The 20,947-nt window shown below is 40.7% G+C and overlaps 2 protein-coding genes across 6 annotated transcripts in view; one reads left to right on the forward strand and one right to left on the reverse strand.

Moving 5' to 3' along the window:
* The window catches only part of nckap1 (NCK-associated protein 1), a 44,496-nt gene extending 41,900 nt beyond the window's left edge, over positions 1-2,596 (forward strand). For 3 of the 4 annotated variants that reach the window (XM_061746147.1, XM_061746148.1, XM_061746149.1), the window contains one exon: positions 393-2,596. In XM_061746147.1, coding sequence (XP_061602131.1) covers positions 393-509 — 117 coding nt within the window. In that variant the 3' untranslated portion in view covers positions 510-2,596. The remainder of the gene's footprint in view (positions 1-392) is intronic. The other variant, XM_061746150.1, reaches the window with a different exon arrangement.
* Positions 2,133-20,135, reverse strand: ppp1r1c (protein phosphatase 1, regulatory (inhibitor) subunit 1C). Of its 2 annotated transcripts, XM_061746162.1 has the most exons (6): positions 20,016-20,135; positions 18,502-18,559; positions 16,424-16,461; positions 15,235-15,289; positions 10,852-11,034; positions 5,316-5,600 (listed from the first exon to the last, which is right to left on the reverse strand). In XM_061746162.1, exons 1-6 carry the CDS (start codon positions 20,094-20,096, stop codon positions 5,548-5,550), a joined length of 468 nt encoding a protein of 155 aa, XP_061602146.1. In that variant the 5' UTR covers positions 20,097-20,135; the 3' UTR covers positions 5,316-5,547. The 2 variants fall into 2 exon arrangements, with proteins under 2 accessions (XP_061602147.1, XP_061602146.1); XM_061746163.1 differs by lacking the exons at positions 5,316-5,600; positions 10,852-11,034 and adding an exon at positions 2,133-3,913.
* Positions 20,136-20,947: the final 812 nt, after the last annotated feature.

Here is a 20,947-nt window from a genome sequence, read left to right on the forward strand (position 1 = left end):
GCTGAAGCAAACTGCTTATAAAAGCCTATCCTATATTACCAACTTTCTTTTTGTGGCTACCGACATCCAGAAAACCAAAGACACAATAGAAAAGCAAAGAAACAACAGAAAAGCAAAGATACATTTACAGATAGTCAATTGCACTTATAAGCTTCAAAAATAGCTTTACAAACCATTTTCTTAAAAACCAAAAGAGAATGACATGTTTTTAAATTTATGTTGGCATCATTCCAGAATTTAACTCCAGTAATGGAGACACGTCTCCTTTTCATACCTTTTTTTAGCTTTTTGTACAGTGAAATTGCAGACACCTCTAAGATTATACGGAGTCTCCTGAATTGAAAAGAACCTCAGATTTTGAGATCTGATTTTGTGTTTCCTTCCCGCGCCAGATCGTCCAGGAGTCTCCGTTCCTGACCATGGACCTGCTGGAGTCCTGCTTCCCCTACGTGCTGCTGCGAAACGCCTACCACGCCGTCTACAAACAGAGCATCAGCGCCAACGCATAGACGCGCCGCGTGACGCTCCGCCTGCCGTCGGAGCGTCTCCACGCGCGCCGGCACAAACGCAACACTACCAGAACACACTAAATACGAGCGTAACACACTAATCCATTCCTCAAGCACTACTCCGACATGGGCGAAATGTTGACGCCTTTAAAACAATTAACCCGTAGCGTTTGAAAAAAAAGTATGACACTCAAATTGCAGAACAATGCTAAAGATACAAACAGTCACTACTCCGTAAACTAAACAAGGATTTAAAATCACCATAAACACAAACTAGCTGGGTGAAGTTTGGGGATCAGTGTCTTTTATTTAATCGATGTTTTCCATGATGTTGCCAGGGACCGTTACCATAGCAACGCATATTATAAAATGGTTGGATGATATAAAAAGAACAAAAATATAAATATATAGTATATATTTAGCTGACACTGAAGTATTTTTTTTGTTTGTTTGTTATTTTTGGAGAGTTTTTCGGTGTTCAGCTGAAGAGCTCTGGTGGTGGATTTGGAGGATTTCTTTGGGAATGAAAGTGTTTCTGATGTGATGTGGGTTTTGTTCTTCTTTTTTTTCTCTCTTTTATTTTCCAGGCTGTTTCATCAAAGTGAGGTTTCCATTGTTGATACTGACAGACATGTTGCTCACACGTTTACTCACACTGACACACATCCTGAGCAGATATGAAGCCGCACACGTGCTAATCTTTCTACATTTTATTGCGCGCAGACACACTACGAGGGACAAACTTGTATAACATGGTGATATATATATATATTTTTTGTCCTTTTTCTCTTTTTTTTTTCTAGCTAGTGGTAACATTAACTTTTTTTGTGGGTAAAGATAAAAAATATCTGTATTCTACTTTGATGTGAACTGAAATTGTCTGTTTTTAATGTTTATGATTTTGTTATTTTTATGATGTTGACAATGATGACAATTTGCCAAAAGTGTTGACACTAAAACGTGTGAATCAGGGCTTTGGAAGTGGAGTGCTCTGAGTTATTAATGGTGTGCGATGCCATTTCAGATATCCGGGTGGCTGCGCGGCGGCTCGGTCAACAGTAAAAGGTTATACACAAACTATTACATGGGGAACAAGCAGCAGAAACGCCGGCAGGCCCTAACCCTCGGCTGGCATTCATCACACCCTGCTTCAGCAGGTGCATCTTATTTTCTCCAGGGTTCGTGCTAGAAAATGTAATTTATAATTCTGTCAACTTGTGCTTTCTGATAGGAGTCCTTTCTCAAAGGAAATTTCTTCTTTTTCCGACATCTCATTTTTACACTTTGTTGGAGCTGAAGCAGCCGGGGGGACGGCGGCTCTCTTAAAGCCCGCCGAGAGTCGACTAACTACACTCCAACATTTGATTAATGTCTTAGCGCTTAACTTTAACAGGAAGTAAATTCAACCAATTCCTCTGCCGGGGCAAGGAAATTGTATTCGATATCAGATTAGTGAACGAATACAGGTTCCTGGAGCTGCAGTAAGGAAATAAATAAATAAATATAAAGGTGTGCACTCTCGGGGGAGTTTTCACTGGATTCGCCGCCAATGTCGCATCCACCAACGAACGTTTCATACGAGAAAAAGTTTCACAAAGGTTGCGTGGGACCCTTAAGGAAAACGCAGACAACTTTTACAAAGTGGGGTCTGGTTTATTTTATACTTTTTTTTTTCTCTCAATCAAGGCTTTGCAAGGGCTACATATTAGGAAACACAACGTGGAAAGAAAAGACAAAAAAAAAAAATAGGCTCCTTTTATGCCAGCCCTGTGCTCATCTGTCACCCGGGGCTGTGTGTTAAAGCTCATTTTGCATACTATTCAGGATTTTCATCTATAAATGTTTGAAAGTAAAAATCTAGAAATGGTTGAAGTGTGAATATTTACATACGTTTTAGCTGGAATGTGCTGAAACCCGAGAGACACGTGCGTCTCTGCCGTGGATCTCAACCATAGTATGCATTATAAGCATGAACGGATAGATCTGTAAACACATTCTGCTATCTGGTGTGGAAGGGTTGCGGCCTCTTTGTGTTTCTGATTCCACCGTGTAACATAAATTACATCAATAAAAAATAATTTTAAAAAAATGTTCAGTTTTGTGTGTGTGGCCATAGTTCATGAAAAGGCTCTTAAACTACGATGAGATGAAATCCCAAGAGGTAAGTTGTAACGCCTCGGTTTCATTTGAGGATGATCTTGAGTATTATTACATTGTCATGTTAGTCACTTACAAACTCAATTGTTCCAAAATAATGAATAAATAATGAATCTGGAAAAAAAAAAGTTTTTGTAATGGCCATCATGTTGAAATGCAGACACTTTATAAAACACGTGTTGCACGAGGAAACAAACAATGCTGTTAATTCTTAGTATTTAAAATCTGTGTTTTCCTGCATTATCAAAACATCAATCACAGTCAGTTCAGACACGTATACATCATTAGCTCACGATTAACTCTTCAGATTTGATACAAAATGCAGTGTTACTTTTAAAAACATCTAAAACAATTACAGGAAATGATGAGAATTGCAGCAGGTGTTTCAAAGTCCTGCTGTTCAGTGTTGGAGCCACCAGGGGGCAGCCTGTTAAAGGTTTCTACCATAATGTTCAAAGTAATGATCACAGGGATAAACTGTTCATCATCTCCTACACTATGTGGATTGATGCTATTATTGAATTTACAAAGTCAACTGTCATGTTAAAGATCAGATTTAAAAATGGATATCCATTCATTCAGCACTGACGTGACCAGAGCTGTACACAGTAGGATTTATGAGACCAAATTAGTGTTTTGTGGGTGTCGTGACAATTTTGTCCAAAATCCTGATTTAAAAAAACAAAAACTGGACATTTATAACACTGGAAACAGAAAACGTCAACTTAATAGTGGAGTTACACTACACACCTGTGTAAAATATGCAGCAGGATGTGGGAGGTTTCAGTTTCACCATGATCTAATCAATAAATGTTGCTTAAATGTTTCATTTTAGTCTCCGGTGTTGAAGCTGTAATTTAAAATGAACTAGGATAAACTATGCTGATGAAGATCTTTGAACCTAAAATGGTTTGTTAATTTAGTTTTTGCGGCCTTGAGCATCCTTCTAGTGAATGAGCTGATTCCGGTAAACAGAGTTCTGGTTGTTTTAGGTTCAGATGAACAGAAACTGTTGACCCGTGTGAAGCCTGATGACCGGGGACGAGCATGATGGATGAAGGTGACCCGCCCCGGCTCTGTGACTGTGGGGGTCACTGGGTGGACGCCGGGGTCCGTCTGCGTGTCCAGGGGTCAGAGACGGACTGGTTGCCTGTTCGGTGTTGGTATGTGTTTGTGTCTTCATCAGTCTCCCTGACGGCTGCTTTCCTCGTCCTCCTCTTCCTCAGGGACGGTCCCCTCCAGTTTACCTGCACAAAGACACACACAGGGACAACATGAGGCAACCTATATATGTGTGTGTGTATATATATACAGTATATCAGTGTAACATTTATTTAATTAATTCCAGTTTCATTCCCTTTGCATCCAACAAAACCCAATACATCTATGTGCAAGTACTAAGCCAATATATTCTTATATATATTCTTTATTTAACCAGGCAAGCAAATTAAGAACAAATTTCTTTGTGTAGGGGGGTAAGGGGAGGGGGGAGCTAAGATGAAAAAGAACAAAGTTATATAAATACACAAAAAGACATTAAAACACAATACAAAAGATAAAACAATCAAGTAATTCAAACAGTCAGTATGCATGAAGGAGGACTAAAGGCAAGTGCAGGAGTCGGTTGTACTTAATAAAAGATGTAGTTTGAAGGTGGAGATGGAGGTGAGAACAGAAAGTTTAAGGGTATTTTGTAAGGTGTTCCATGCTTTTAATCTTAGAATGTCAGAGGTCTCTCACCTTTAGCTTTAATTGCATTCAAACTTTTAACACTTGAGCTAAGACATATGATTTATTTCCATGAATTTTTCACCGAGGTGTTGTTTTGATGACTGAGATGACTGCAGATCTTCTCTTGCCTCATGCTTTGGGTCAGGAGGCAAAACCTGGTCATTCAGGTCGTTTGCAGACTTTTTAGGAAATGTGTATACTTTCACTTCGAAATATTTCCAGTGTGTTCTTACTTTTATTTCAATATATTTGACCTTTTTCTTGAAGATGGTGTTCTGTCACCATCTGTACATGTTTCAATAATGTGTCGGACAGTTGCTAACCCAGTGTTTTTCTGACATGGATGCTTAAGGAACAACAAGCTGCTCACTGCATCACTTAAGATGGCATAAGATGTTGCCAGATTGTGGTCATGGTTGTTCCAGATGTGGTTTATATTGCAAGAGTTATAGAAATACACCTTTCAAATGCACCATTATAGATGCTTTAATATCCATGCTTGGGGAACATTGTTAATAAATACTGGTTTAAATCTTAAAGCTGGCCATAAACGGCAAAAGGAAAACAGATTAAATGGAACTCAGACACAATATGGCTTCATGTTAAAAAAAACACACACATTGGTCCCAAAAAAAGTCCCAAACACAGAGTTACAGTTATCAGAGCTGATAAAGATACTGACCTCCAACCGGCAGGGTCACACAGATCCTGCACCCTTGTTGTCTCACGAGTCTCTTTTATTTCCTTTTTGGTTTAAAAAGATTTGAGAGGGAGATAAAGGACTTTCTGATCGGTCTTTGTGAAGAAGTGCAGACCACCACGAGGATGAAGTGTTTTGGCACAAATAGACAAAACTTTACTGTACGAAGGGACGAAGACCACTCACTTTCTGTAAATGTTTGTGTATAATGCATCTTTATTCACAGCCACACTTTTTAAAATTCATTTGAATTTAGAGACGTACATGTAATTAAAAATCTCTGCATGTGTCTGCACATTAAAGAGAATGAAAGTGTCGTTTAATCCAAATATACAGCGTAGAAGTGCGCAGTCGCAGAGCAGTGTGTTACTGAAGCGAGAAGAAAAGTAAACAAGTGAAAAGTTGGTTATAGAGAGACGAGAGGAGGAAAGCAAGTCAGTCGAAAGGCGGCTATCGGGAGATGGAGTCAGGACTGGGAGCTTCCTTTTTGTTGCATGACAAATCTGAGGAGGAGAGGACAGGAGGAGTTGAAGTTTCATGCAAAGCCACAAGAGAAAGAAAGACAAAAGAGGAGAGACAGGAGTTAGTACTGTTAGTCTAAATAAATATGAAGAACATTGTGTGAACAACACTGTGCGTCATATGTCATTTAATCTTTTCCATCAAAGCTACAATAAGCTTCGAGACTAAATTGATGATTTTGGCCGTTTTAGTTAAAATGGCTTATTTAAAAAACAAAACATGCATACAGTAACATTGTAATCTGATTATAATATCAAATCATTTTAAGTCAAATATTAACACTTCTTAAAATTGTGAGTTCCTCAGAGCTAGTGCTGAAATCAGCCGCCTGCAGTCACCGATAAGAGCAGCGGGTTTAACAAACGGCCTGGAAGTGCCTTAAAGCTGCACAAGTTTAATTGAGCCCTGATTTGGTCCCATATGTTATATTTAAGTCCATGTTGATGAATTAAAATGTTATCTGAAAAAAGCTAACTTGCCAAAATAAGACTCTAAAACTTGTGTTTCTTGTATTTATTCAGTTTATATGTTCATGGCCAGACTGAGGACATGAATTTATCTGAAATTCTCTCAGGACAGCTTGTTTAATTTGAATAACTGCAGCTCCTTGAATGAGCAGAAAAGCCTTGTAATGTATTATAATAGTTAAGTTATTTTGTCAGAGCGTGCCAACTGGAACAAAGCTGTAGATGAAGTAGATGCAACCTCAGTGGATCAACACACGCCTCCATGTGAACACCAAGCTCTTCTCCTCTCTTGAGGTCGCACCGGGACACGTAAAAGGCCACGTATTGGACTTTTTAACACTGATTCTGTTGTAGATTTGCTTATGTGCTTGGGAACGTTGTCTCCCATGTGATTATAGAAAACTTTGCCGTGCAGGAAGTCATGGTTGTCTCAACGGACCTTTACACAGCTCCTTCAGTCCTCCAATCAGACCCAATGGAGCCAGGTAGCGACCACTAGGATGAGGTCATGGATACAAGTGGCTGAAATGAGCTTCCTCTGCAGCGTGTCTGGGCTCTGCCTCAGAGCTAAGGTCTGAAGCTCGCTAGAATCAATGCTCCACCGCCTTGGGATCCCCCCAGATGAGGTGGGCAAAGTTACCGAGAAGAGGGAAGTCTGGGCCGCTTATCCGGCCTCAGATAAGTGGAAGAAGATGGATGGATGGATGGATGGATGGATGGATGGATGGCAAAAGGAGGCAGCACAGCACCACATTAGTACAGTGTTCAACACAGCACTGCGAGACAACAGCGTTGTCTGCAAACACAGCCTGATGGCTTAGTTAGAAAAATGTGCCGTGTCATGAAAACCACCCTGCCCCTCTTGAATCTGAGATTGGATCATCCCCCGAACACCCGGCTCCAGGACCGCTGGATGGATCTCACCAGGGAGGCTGAGGAGTGACCCCTCTGTAACTGCAGCACATCCTTCTGTCCCCCTTCTTAAAGAGGGGACCAGGGGATTGAGGAGGTCATCAAAGTATTCCTTCCACCGACACACAACGTGCAAAGCCGAGGTGGTGCAGGTCCCTAGAGGCAGCTCTAGGGACCACCAGGGTCCCCCGCCTTCAGCCACTACCCAGATCACCCTGGAGACGAGCCCTACGGCCTCCCACAGGGGGTGAGCCGAGCTGCTAGGACCACCACAAACAAACCCCTCCACCACCACGAGGTGGAGCCGGGTACAAATCACCTGTTACTCCCTACCCAGGCTGAACAGAGGGAATAAATCATTCCACCTCAAGGTTGTTCACATTCAAATTGAGGTGCAATGTAACTACTGAAGTCCCACGTCCTTCAGGTAATGCAGCTGAAAAACAAGCCCAAACCATCACCACTGATGCTGTCAGGTGTTTGTGCTCACGTGCTTTGCATGATGACTAAACATCTCCACTTTGATCCGTCCATGCAAAGGACAGAAATATTGTTCAGACATAACTTTGCAGCCCAAAGCCATGCTGTCATATTATTTTTAAAAAGATACTTGTGCAGCATGTTTTTCAAAATCATGTACTTTTACATGTAACACACTAACTGAGGCCGTTGTTCTGTTGCACCGAGGGGAGACTGTTGATCTGACCTTCATAAAGAGAGTGATGCAATCCCTTAAAGGGGCTATGCACTAGACGGCAATAGGTTACATTCTGACCCAGCTTGCTGCTTGCCCCCTGCAGAGATGGTGGCGGCATGTTTGGAAGCTCATTGCACCCAATTATGTCCAAAAAATCCCCAAGTGTGTATTTTCAGTACCAAGTCATGAGCAGCAAACATGTTTCATATGAATGTTTTGGAATAATGACAAAGAGACCATGCAGCCTATTTCAGAAAGGAGGTTCAACAAACTCAGTCCATAAACCTTGAGATGAGAAACTCATGAGTTCACAGAAAAATGCTCTAAACTTCAGATCTGAAACTGGAAACTCTGAGTTTGTTTACTGTTACTGTGATAAAACATAATCCACTTTTCTTCTTTGGAAGTCAAAGCATTTATGTAAATCATGTTGTAAATCTTTCTGTGGAAAAGTGAGCAGAGTGAGTGGATGTGTAATTAGGGCCCGAGCACTTGCAGTGCGAAGGCCCTATTGTAATTGCAGGAATTATTCTTCTTCTTCTTATTGTTCTGACAAAAGGAAGGCCTTTTTGCCCCCCTAAACGTGCCCAAAAAGTCACCAAATTTTGCATGCAAGTCAGGCCTGGCGAAAAATTTGATATTTAAGGGTTTGCATTAATGGGCGTGGTAAAATGGCTCAACAGCGCCCCCTTGAAAACTTTGTGCCTCAAGCCCCACAATGCGGTTTGTCGTACATGCACGAAAATCGGTACACACCTGTATCATGGGACAACTTAAAGAAAAGTCTCTGGGCGTCATGTCGAGAAACCGAACAGGAAGTCGGCCATTTTGAATTAATCGTGTCACTTTGGCGCAATTTATGCCATTCCTTCGGCAGTTAATACGGCCCAAACCATAACGTGCCCCCAAGTGTGTTATACATCAAAATGTGCGTCTTCATCCTGCGACAACACGCATTACTTTTCTCTTTCAAAAGCGTTACCGTGGCGACGCTAGACGCCAAAAAGCGTGCCCACCCTTCATCTGGTTGGTTCAGACCGAAAAAACTTTGCGCCTCAAGCCCCAGAATACGGTGTGACGTACATGAACGAAAATCGGTACACTCCTGTATCATGTCTTAACTAAAAGAAAAGTCTCTTGGCGCCATGGCCGAAACCGTACAGGAAGTCGGCCATTTTGAACATTCTGAATTAATCACGTAATTTTGGAGCAATATATGCCATTCCTTCGAGAATTAATACGGCCCGAACCGTATCGTGAACCCAGATGTGTTATACATCAAAATGTGCGTCTCCATCCTGCGACTACACGCATTACTTTTCTCTTTCAAAAGTGTTACCGTGGCGACGCTAGACGCCAAAAAGCACGCCCCCCCTTCATCTGATTGGTCCATATTTGATAGTTCCCCAAAAGGCACCAAAATTGGCACGCAAGCCAGGCCTGGCGATAAATTTGATATTTCATGGTTTGCATTAATGGGCGTGGGAAAATGGCTCAACAGCGCCCCCCGGAAAACTTTGTGCCTCAAGCCCTACAATACGGTTTGACGTACATGCACGAAAATCGCTACACACCTGTATCATGGCACAACTTAAAGAAAAGTCTCTTGGAGCCATGGCCGAAACCGAACAGGAAGTCGGCCATTTTGAAATCTGATTGGTCCATATTTGATAGTTCTCCAAAAGTCACCAAATTTGGCATGCAAGACAGACTTGGCGATAAATTAGATATTTCATGGTTTGCATTAATGGGCGTGGCCTAACGGCTCAACAGCGCCCCCTAGAATACTTTTCTCTGCCATAACTTTTGAATGGTTTGACATAGGAAGTTGTGGGTGGTGTCATGGGACTCTGTATGGAGTCTTTGAGCTTCGTTGGCCTTAATTAGCCCCGCCCCTTCTTCTGATTGGTTGTCCCGATTTTCTGCTATAACTTTTGAATGGTTTGACATAGAGAGTCGTGGGTGGTGTCATCAGATTCTGTATGGAGTCCTTGAGCTTCGTTGGCCTTAATTAGCCCCGCCCCTTCTTCTGATTGGTTGTCCCTTTTTTCTGCTATAACTTTTGAATGGTTTGACATAGGAAGTCGTGGGTGGTGTCATTTCTGATATGCTTATGGGGGGCGGTGGCCGTGAGTGCGAGGGCCCGTTCATCGCTGCTTGCAGCTTTAATTTAAGTCTTATGATTATAATATTCATATATTATATATATATTAATTCATATATTATAATAATATGGTATAAGACTGTGACCAGTGGTGAATAGTAGGCGTTTTGTAGATGAGCTTCCTGCAGGTGTGATCCTGCTGGTTCTGGTTTAGGGGGAAAAAAAACTACTCTGAATCCCATCTTACAAATCATTAACCTTAAATTCCTATGTAATGGCTCTTGTAGGTTTGTGGCCTGGAAATACTACTAGATTATTTGAGAGCCAGGGCCACTCTTCACACAACTCTACATATCGTATATTCGGCTTTCTCATAAAACGTCCATTATCAAACAAATAGGATATCATCAAATATAAAGCAACAGCAAGTATTGAGTTTAAACCATTTATATAACTATGCTTAATACATTTGTTTAACCTTATTCGTACTTAAACCTGCTCTCCAACAGGTTATGTTCACAGAATAAGTTACCATGGTAACGTTACTTGAGTTGCTTCACTATCTGAAACAAAACAGCCAAGTTTTCCTCAATTCAGGCTCAGTAAACAGAGTTTGCACAAATCCCACTATCTGAAATTGGCGCCAGTTTGTAGATCTGCCTCAAAACCCCAAGTGCGTTGATAATGCATCATGCTAAAAGGCATTATTGTTTTTTAATTAAGTCGTGTTTTTATCATCTGAGTTACAGTGAGATGTTGAATCTGTGGAATCACCGCGGTAAAGTTGTTACTACAGGCGTCAGGTCCGTGATCAAGCTGGCTGAATAGTTTGGTGTGCGTTCAAGTGTTTTCCTTTTAAATGTGTAACTTTTATAATTCCTCATTTATTAGATTCCTTTTTGTATTGCAAATTCACTGTATTTTTTTGAATGTCACTGATTTATGTATTTTTTGTGCTATAATTACCCTTATACGCCACAGTGAAATATGACATGCACATGCACAGAAATAATCTTTCTGAGTATGCTGCACTGTATTTAAAAACGGTTTACCCCCTGAACTGTTGCTCTCTGCCACTCCTCTCTCCTGATTGGCTAAAAGGGAATACGCCTCGTTCCCATTGTCTTCCTCAGGTCCATTGTGATTGGCCCAGCTCCCATAAAGCTGTGCTGTGATTGGACTCAGCTGATTGTCGGGCTCACAGAGCTGGTGTTGCTCCACCCCCAGCTGAAGCTCTGGGGACAGAAGAGCGCCTCTAGTGGACAGTCCTTTACACTTCTAATCAGGAATAATCACACTTATTTCAACATAAATAAATAAGAGAGAAAATGATAGGAAATTGTGAACGAAAAAAATAAAAATAAATCTGTTCCTTGAGTTAAATGAACAAATTAGAGGTAAAAAAAATGTAAAAGTACAGCTGTGGATTTGCTTAGCGGCTGAAGTTACTTGTGTCTATCATAAACATCAACGCAGCCAGGAACTTCACAGGACGCATCAGAGACATCTGTCTCTCTTGGACACATTTACCAGTCTGTTTAGTCAAGATGGTTCATGGTGTTCTGTTAAACTGTCATAAATATTCCTCATCATCCCGAGGAACCAGAATCATACCAAACAAAACCATTCAGACTAAAAGAACTCTACATGTTTTTTCAATTCAGCTCTGTTTATTCTGCAGATGACCTTAAATATAAAAAAAACAGCTGCTGGAAACTAAATATTTATGAAATCCTGATGCAATGGAGTCTGCTTTCATATAAAACTGAAGAGCAGAAAGCCAACTCTTATGTTTGGTGCATAGGCAGTTAGTCAGGAAGCCTCAGCAAAGACACACACACTCAGCCAGGATCGATAAAGTAAAGGCTTTTATGATCTTCACTTCCCAGAATCAAGTCAGCTCTGCACTCTGGCAGAGCTCTGAACACACTCTCCTGCTCCTTATCTCCTCTGCTCGACCTGTTTCCTCTCCCCGTAACACGGGCAGCTTCTCCTGAACACCAACAAGTATAACTCAGGTTGAATTTACAGAGGAAAATATAAAGCTTGCACAGTTAACGTCTCCAAACTGTCCAACAATAAATCACTTTGGTTACTATTTTAATGAGAAAAGCTCTGTCAAAGTTTGATCAATTATTCAGGCCTAGTGATGATAACAACATATTACACATACAGGTGTGTCTATGAGGCACAATCCAAAACAAATAGCTTATAATACTAAGTTTTTATTGCCAAACCGTTAGTCAGTCACCCGCCTGTGATTTGTGAATGTCTTTGGTTGACTGTCGCTCTACATGCGTCATTTCTCTGAGTGGTTGGAAGTCCAGAGGTTTCTACTCCGTCTGCTGGAAGTCGATTCTGAGTCAGACGGATTATTTTATATCAAAGAATTATAGTGGTGAGCCAGACTACTGGCTACTACTGGCCCTAAACCGGCTTCATTTCCTTTTTTTTTAATACTGTTTTATTTTTATAAATTTTAATTTGAAATCCTTAAATCAGAAAAAGATTTCAACAGATCGTAATGATAATTTGGTAAAAATGTGTCATCAAGACTCATATTCAGACTCATTCACTTCAGTACAAAGTAAAAGGCTTCATGAGTCTTAAATCATTTTATTGCATAAGGGACAAAGACACAAGCTTATGCTGAAAGTTTGTGACGTCCATCTGACAGTGTTGCATCAACCGTCAATGATCAGTCATGTGGCATCCCTGTGGCATTACTACCAGCCGGCACTACCAGCCAGAGCTGCATTCATACAGTAAAAGCCACCTTAAACTTTTGTCTGATCCTTTTCTTCAGCTTCTCTGGACTTGGAGACGTCTGGGACGGACTCAAATCTCAAATCTGTTGTAAATCTGTTACATCTCATCTGTTTATAATACCGGTATATATTATCACTCATTCATGTCTGAACTGCACCTTATAACAACAGTTATTTATTAATCTGCACTGTGTGCATACATATTTATATATATATATATATATATATATATATATATATATATATATATATATATATATATATATATATATATATATATATATATATATATATATATATATGTGTGTACATTGTGTTTATTTCACTGCATAAGATGCTAACTGCATTCTGTTGCCCTGTACTTTAACATGTGCAATGACAATAAAGTTGAATCTAATCTAATCTAATCTAATTTAAAATGTGTATAGCAGTTAAGCAGAAAGTATGTGTCTGAGCTCCAGACCGGAGGAGAGAAGGACCATCCACCGCCAGGCTCTGCGATGGTCGTACCGGTGCCCTGGCAAACGTTATTACGCTGCCGTGAGGATGGCAGGAATGAAGCAGAAAGAATATTGAGATATTGGAGGAACAGTGCTGATCTCAAGACCACGTCTTCTCCAGGGATGTAGTTTAAACAAGTCTATGCAAGAACACATTCAGCACGCGCTATAAAGCAACGTGACTGAGGAAGAAGAGATTGCAGGTGCTGGACTGACCTGCCTGCTGTCTTTAGTTGTACTTTGGGACAAAATAATCAGAACACATTTAAAGTGTTGAAAGCTTTGTTGTTTTAGCTCCTTTTTTCTTTTGAATGTGCACTGAAATGCAAAAATGGATGTGTATTAAATGACATTAACTGGTTTCATCTTGGGTCTGTACTGTCTACATAGAAACCAAGTCAATCTGAAATGGTTAAGTGACTGTGTTGTATTGTTTTTAAGTTTATTTAGGTTATTATTCATATCTGGTAGTGTCTCAATCCCATGATGCAATGCGACAATGTACTATCAAAATGACACATGATGACTGGCATCATGGCTGGGGAAGGAGAAGCAGGTTTGTGGAGCGGTTTGGTTAATCAGCTCTGGGTTCGTACATAAGACACACCGGGTTATGTGGTAAATGATAAAACACTTAAAGTGAAACCAGACAGTCTGGTGAGTTGACATTCATTCAACTAATTCACAATAACTCAGAATATCATTCAGTTGTAACTAATACAGAAAAATACTCTCACATTTTAAATCATTCATCTTCCACAGATAAAGAGTGGAGGAGGTAAGTGTTCTCTGTTCTCTGATTGGTTCATCGTTGTCAGCGATAGCAGACACCTGAAGTTAGTGTGAGGTTGGAACAACATTGGATTATAACGGGATTATGATATAGATTTGAAAATTGGGTTTACTCTAAAATGTTGTCTTGATGTCTAATTACAGTAAGGTAACATGGACCAGATGATGGATGATGGTTGCTTGCCGGCGCTACATAATTAGTCATCTAACGCTAGTTCTGTGTGTGTTTTTTTTCCCCCTAAAAAAGCCCTACAGGTTATGTTCCACTATTTAATTTAAAGACTTAAACAGATTAGTTTTGACACCGGAGGGCAAAATAAAGATTTAAATGTTTACTCTTGTGTTTTCTTACCCCAACGAGGAATTAGAACCTGGAAGATGGACTTCATAAAAGCCAGGATGTTACTGTTCACACTGAAGTTGCATGACATAAAAGGATTTGTAAGGATTTTAGTTTATGATTGTTTGGTTGTTTTTATGTTTTTCATTAAGAAAAGAATCTACTTTAGTCCTTGTTTTTTTTTTAGATATTTAAAAGTACTGCGATTTATACCATTAAATTTGTTAGACGCAAGCTTATCAACCACTGAATTTACGGCTAAAGAACAACTGAAAATCCCCACATGTGGCATAGAAAAAGCAGAAATGATGGAAACTATAGCTTGAAAGGCATGCTGGTAAAGAAAAGCAACAGAACTTTGATCCAGTGAAACAAAAACATAACATATAACCAAACTTAGAAGGAAGAAACTCGTGTGTGCACAGCTGCAACAAAAACAGCAGTGTTACTGACATGAATGACCTTCCAGAAAACATGTGCAGGAAATAATCTGTAACATTAAACATGCAGCACAAGGACTGGATGAAAAGCTGAGTTCAGAGTTTTAAAACATTTATCTGATCACGTTGATATCTGAAATCTTCTTTTACTGCATTTTCCAACAATGTGGCAACAGTTGACAGGATCACAGCGTAAAGCCACCAACTGATGCCTCATTTAAAAAGAACAAAATGTGGCTTTGTTTGTAATGATGCAGAATCAGAGACCCGAAACACGCTCAGCCATTCTCAGAAGATTTATGGGTTAGTTTTTCCTGTTTTTGAGCCTTTCTACAGATTAAAGGTGCTTGTGGTCCTCACCGGTGATCAATAATGCCACATGGTTGTAGGTTGTCTTCTCCACTGTCAGAATCTTTGATAAAAATAATCACATTTCTCCTGCAGCTGACTCCAGAATGACCCAAGATGAACTAAATGATGCTTTTAATCTTGTCCTTCAGGGGGAAAGGAATTCCCTCACCTCACTTTACACAAACTCTTTTTATATGTTTTACAGCAAACTTACATTTCAAAACCTCATGGAGTTGGGGTTTACCTTTCATGGAGGGAGGGACGTAGGTGCTCTGCTTCCTCTGAGACGAGTCTGCAGCCTGCAGAGCAACAGAGAGTTCAGACTTATGCGTCACTGTGACGATAACATGAAAATGCTCGTTTGCTTGGCAACATGTTGTGAACAGTTATAAATAACTGTAATATGAACATCCAATAATCATATTTAAGACATTAATCTAATGCGTCTTCTCTGAAAAATCTATTATCCGGTGGCTAGTGCGCTTCGTATAAACACAAAACTGAGGAAATGCACAAGAATGATCGGCTCGTTCAAGAAATCTATTATCAGCTGATCATCGATAGATTGGAAAGAATATGACATACATATTTCCAGATCTCAGAATGTATCAGGAAGCACTTTGGATTAACTCCAGCTTGATGCTTGGTTTACCAGTGTCACACTTGTGCATGCACAGTACTCGAGTTGTAAAAACAAATCAGGGGGGATGGTGGATTTTATCATATGGGGACAGATAATTTGTGCTGATTACAAATAATATAATATATTACAAATAATAGCAGTGACCAAAACACCTGCAGAAATACTGCAGGAATGACATAGCAGCAGATAAATGCAGCCTTCTGTAAGCTTTAAATATCCACTGGGCTTACATCAAATACATCAAAACACAACAATAAAAAACAGTTTTCTGAACTTATCAATATGACTCTGTCCTTCACAGGATAAGTAAAATGGATCACTGCAAAAACTCAAAATCTTTTCAAGAATATGTGTCTTATTTCTAGTTAAAATGTCTCATTTTTAGTCAAAAAATCTCCTTACACTTAAAACAAGAGTCATTACCAGAAAAATAACTTGTTATTTGACAATTTTCACCTGTTTCAAGTAATCAATTTTCACTTGAAATAAGTAGAAAAATCTGCCAGTGGAACAAGATTTTTTTGCTTGTAATGAGAAGATAAATTCAAGTGAAAATTTACTTGAAACAGGTGAAAATTGTCAAATAAGTTATTTTTCTGGTGTTATTTTTCTGGCGATGACTCTAAATGTTGAAATAGCAGTAAAACCACATTCATTGATGAAATGACATAAGGGATGGAAAGGGGGGATGGCAGTTTTACAGGGGGGATGATTTTGACCGTTTTTATTTCAGGTGCCATCCCCCCTCAACTCCAGTACTGTGCATGCATTTCTGAGCATCCGTACAAACCTGTGACTCTCCTCCAGCGTTGTGTTGATCTCCAACATCTGCAGGAGAGATGAGACAGTTGCAGTGAGCAGGGAGCGAGTCCTCTCTGAATACATTCCTCACAAGTTGATCAGATTCACGTCTCTTTCTAAACAGTTTCCAGCTGCAGAAGTGACTCTGCTGTCACTTTCCTCCCCGGACCCTGTCCCAGTGCCCTGCGGCTGCTGGATCTACTGCTGCTTGAATGCTGTGATCACTAACCTCCTTCAGAGCAGCGCAGTTAAACTTTGTAGGCTGCAGTAAAGTTTTAAATAGGAAACGTGTTGCCTGCCAACAGCACAGGTTGGAGTCTTATCCCCACTTGATCTCTGTTTGCATCCGTTTTTGTTCATTTTGCATCTCTTTCCGGTCGTTTTGGGCTCTTCAGAGGCTTTTTTGCATTTCCACCACAGTTCTGCATCCTTCTTTTTTTCCCCTTCATGGTTCGGCATGTTTCTCTGGTTGCTTGGAGTCTCCGTGCAGCTGCTTTGCATTAAGTGCTGCTTCTTTTGTTTGTCTTTTCTGTTGTGTTATCTGTTTACATCAGTTTTGCATTAATCTGCATTCATTTTGTATCTTTTTAGCTGATTTGCATTTCTTTCTGGCCATTTTGTGCTTATCGGTGCATTGTCCAGAAGTGGTCCTTTTTTGTGTCTTTGCTGTTTGCATTTTGTCCCCGTTTTATATGTTCTGCATCTATTTGCATCTATTTTTTTTTCAGTTATTCTGCATTTCATTGTGCTCTTTTTCAACAGTATTGTTTTTGTAACTGTTTTTCTACATTCTGTATATTTTTGTTAAAGAGTTGGTTTGAGCCTCTTACAGCTTGTTTAGGTCTATTTTTACTCATGTGATTGCCCAAGAACAACAGAATCTTCATTTCCAACCTGAGGCTCTGCAGTCGGATCCCTTTATCCCAGCAGGCCTTCAGTAATCCCTCGATCCCAGCAACAACCATACATGATGAGCTTCTGCTGAATTATAGTGATCAGTGGTTTAGGAATTGATTTCTGTTCCACAGGTCCACGTTGATGCCATTATCTTGTAAGATTATGTATTTATGGCTCATTTGTTTGGGAATACTTAAAACTAATACACATTTTCTAGCATTTCTAAGAACAAGGAGGCTGAGAAAAGTTGGTGTTCATGATAATGAAGTACAGCAGAGACGTTCTGTGTCTGTGGCACAGGAAAACAAGATGTTTGTGTTCATTGTTTGGACTGTTAGTAGATGGTTTTAATCTGTTTTTATCAATAACTTTGAATGGAAAGGAAAACAGACTCAAGATTAAGGGATTTGTCCTAATTGTGTTACAACCAGAGCTCTTGTTCCTGCAGACTGCAGATGCTTTGAATCTCAGCAGGACTCTCTAAACGCCGGCTGTGTGCTGGCAGCAGATTTTTTAGCTCGGGGAGAAATGAAACCAAATCAGAATCTTTTGAAGAAAAGCCAAAGATATTGCCAGGAAGTCTCCTGGAGAAGTTCTCATATGCACACACAAAGTCCTGTAAGATGTGATACTTTCACAAAATATCTGCTTTTATCTAGCAAAATAACAACTTCTGACTTTTTTGACCTTGTTTGTTAGCAGACTGACAGTCTGGGGCCTCTTGTTTTTCCAGCTGTAACTGAGCTAAAGCAATAACTCAGTAGTTGTAACTGTAACGATTACATAAATAAAAGAACTGAGGGGGGAAAACACCAGATTCTGGGCAGATTTCTCTCTTTTAAACTCAAGATGCTGGAGTTGTCCTCTGCTCTGTGCTGTTTGTCCCCAACATTCCTGTTTCTTATGGAAACAGACTGCTTGGAAACCCCTCGGGTGCCTGCACCGCTCCACACAAAAGCTCTGCACCCCGGCCCGATCAACCGGCCCCTGTAGAGGGATTTACAAGAGCTCAGAGCATCACACTCACTCAAGTACACATGCTCGTTATGAATCCATCAGTCCGGCCCGGACGCCCAGATCGCTTTCTGAAAGTAATCTAATAAAGGCTCCATTATAGCAGCTGCTGCTCTGCTGCCTGTCTCCGTTGCTGCGTCTCAATCTGCGTCTCACCTGTGCCAGGTTGTCTGTAGATCTGCAGAGTGGCAGGAGTCGGTCTTCTGCGTCGGATCTGGGGCACACAAACACACACACACACACACACTTTAAAAAATCACCCAAAACCCCTCAAGGTGTGACATTTTGTTGTTCATGAAAACACCAGCTGCAGATAGTCGTCCCCGTATTCCCTCACTAATTAAACACCTCCCTGAGTATTTGTGTGAAGTTAACCGCCTGAAAAACGCTTCATTACGGCCAATTAAAAACTCAGTTTACGATCACACAATTACATTTCCTCAACTGCCACTGAGAGGACGTGATGAGCAACCGTCAACCACCACTCTCCAGTAGGGCTGTGCGATTAATCGATTTTAAATCTAAATTGGACTTATTAATCAAGACGATTTTAAAAAAGGAAAATCGGAAAATGGATTTTCCTTTTTTGCAGCTGGCTGCATTACAGACAGAGCTCGTCTAGTCATCTTTGTTTGGTCAAGAAAATTGTAAATGTTGTCACTTTACTAAACTCAAGGAGGATTTACAGTATCTTTCAATTGTACTTCATTCCCAATAGGGAAATTTGTTTGCTATTTTTCTTTAAAAATAAAGATAATATATTTGAAACAATTTATTCCATTGTCTTTTGTAGTTTTACCAAAAAAATCGAAATCGAAATCGAAATCGAAAATCGGGTTTTCAGAGAAAAAAAATCTGGATTTTATTTTTGTCCAAAATCGCCCAGCCCTACTCTCCAGTATTGATCGCTCTGCTTTTCCCATTTAGATTTCAGGAATTTCAAGAAACCTCAGTTATCACAATGTTAACGGATGCAACGGATGTAAAGATCAGACTCGGCTTGTGTCAGGTGGATGAAGCTGCAGGAATGTAAAGGTTGGTCCTCTCAGAAAACCTCTGCTAATCTCCCAGCTCCTCGGCCACAGAAGGCTCCAGTCTGTCACTGATCATTAGGGGCCTCGTCAGAAACGCTCAGCATCCGGACCCCCCCGCCCCCCGGGGAATGACGTTTGATGCCTGCGTGAAAGAGCTGCCTGTTTCTCCTCACTGTTCAGAAGCAGTTAAAGGAACATTACGCCCAATATGATACACTACTTGACTTGTCTGTCCCCCTGCCAGCCCTCTCCACCTCCACTTAGGGAACTCTGGGAGAGATGTGAGCTGCAGCTCAGCTTTAACCTTACACCTGTGTCACTGCACGCTTCTGTGTGTCTTCATACACAAAACAAGTGAAAGGATTTTGGTGAACCAAGAAAGGTGACACTTTTCTTCCAGCATATTTGAGCCTGCAACCCCCCCAAAGAAAACGGCACGGACATGAACTCTGCTTGCAGATACACCACCAACCCCGACTCCTGCACACACGCTCCTCGGCTCCCACACAGGACATTCCTGACAAGACTCACCAGATAAAAGCCTCATTGAGGCTCGTCATGTGTGAACCTTCCCCTTCCCCAAACCCCCTGAAAACACACACCCCAACCCGGCCACTCACACCCCCAAACACTCACATGCTCGGCGGCCTGCGGGTCAAGCTGGCCCTGCAGCGGAGGCACGTCAAACTGGATCTTCTTCGGACTGCTGGGCTCCATTATTACTGACTGAGAGGTGGAAAGAAAGACGGAGCCGGAGAGAGAGAGGCTGAGTGTGAAGGAGGGAGGGGAGGAAGTTCAGAGAGAGGGAGTGGTCTCCTCTCGGCTGATGGGGGCCATTATCACTAATTGACCGACTGGGGGAGAACAGCAGCTAAAGTGTTGCAGCGTTTCTTTCTAAACCATCTGCAGTAGGAAATAGTCTCTGTTTTCAGTTATGGTCTGTCATGTGAGGATCCTCTGCACTGGTGTTCGTGCTCACAAACGTCCACATCCAGGAGCCACATTTAGTCCCCGATCAATGACTCCTGAGGTCTGTTATGCAAAAGTTAGGAGTGTGTGGCATTGATTTTATGATGGAGACCATGTGACTAAAGATCACCACAACAACACGCCTCCATCACGGAACTTCATCTCCACTGAGAAACGAGAGAGTTATCATTTCTCATGTTATTAACTTGGAATTTGAAAAGTGAATTAATGTAAACATGAACTGCAGGGTCTTTGAAACTGATGGGCACAAGGATCCAAGGATCCAAGGATCCAAGGATACAAAGATACAAGGATGCAACGAAGTGTCAGAGAGACTTTCATTCAGTTTTTAATAACAGACAAATTTAGGAAACTATTTTCTCAGAAGTTAAAGCTGATCGCCCAGAAGACCACTGGGTGATGAAACATCAATACAGTCTGCAGTGACAACAGGAAAAAAACTAAATGGTTTGTCTTAGGAGGTGATTTAGTGTTTAGAAAAATGATTTTGATCAAGCGACGTGTATTGGACTCCAGATTTTATACAAACACTCACACAAACAAAATCAAACAAAAAGCCAACTCAAAATACCAAAATC

Source organism: Cololabis saira, chromosome 17, assembly GCF_033807715.1.
Source record: "Cololabis saira isolate AMF1-May2022 chromosome 17, fColSai1.1, whole genome shotgun sequence".
Taxonomy (NCBI): Eukaryota; Metazoa; Chordata; class Actinopteri; order Beloniformes; family Belonidae; genus Cololabis; species Cololabis saira.

Excerpts from the sequence above, each read along its gene's own strand:
- ppp1r1c (XM_061746162.1), bottom strand. The coding sequence starts at position 20,096 with ATGGAGCCCAGCAGTCCGAAGAAGATCCAGTTTGACGTGCCTCCGCTG. Across the intron at positions 18,560-20,015 it reads ACCCGCAGGCCGCCGAGCAT|ATCCGACGCAGAAGACCGAC; the intron begins GTGAGTGTTTGG and ends TGTGTGCCCCAG. Across the intron at positions 5,601-10,851 it reads AGAGAGCAACAGTTCAGGGG|ATTTGTCATGCAACAAAAAG; the intron begins GTAAACCGTTTT and ends TCTCCTCCTCAG.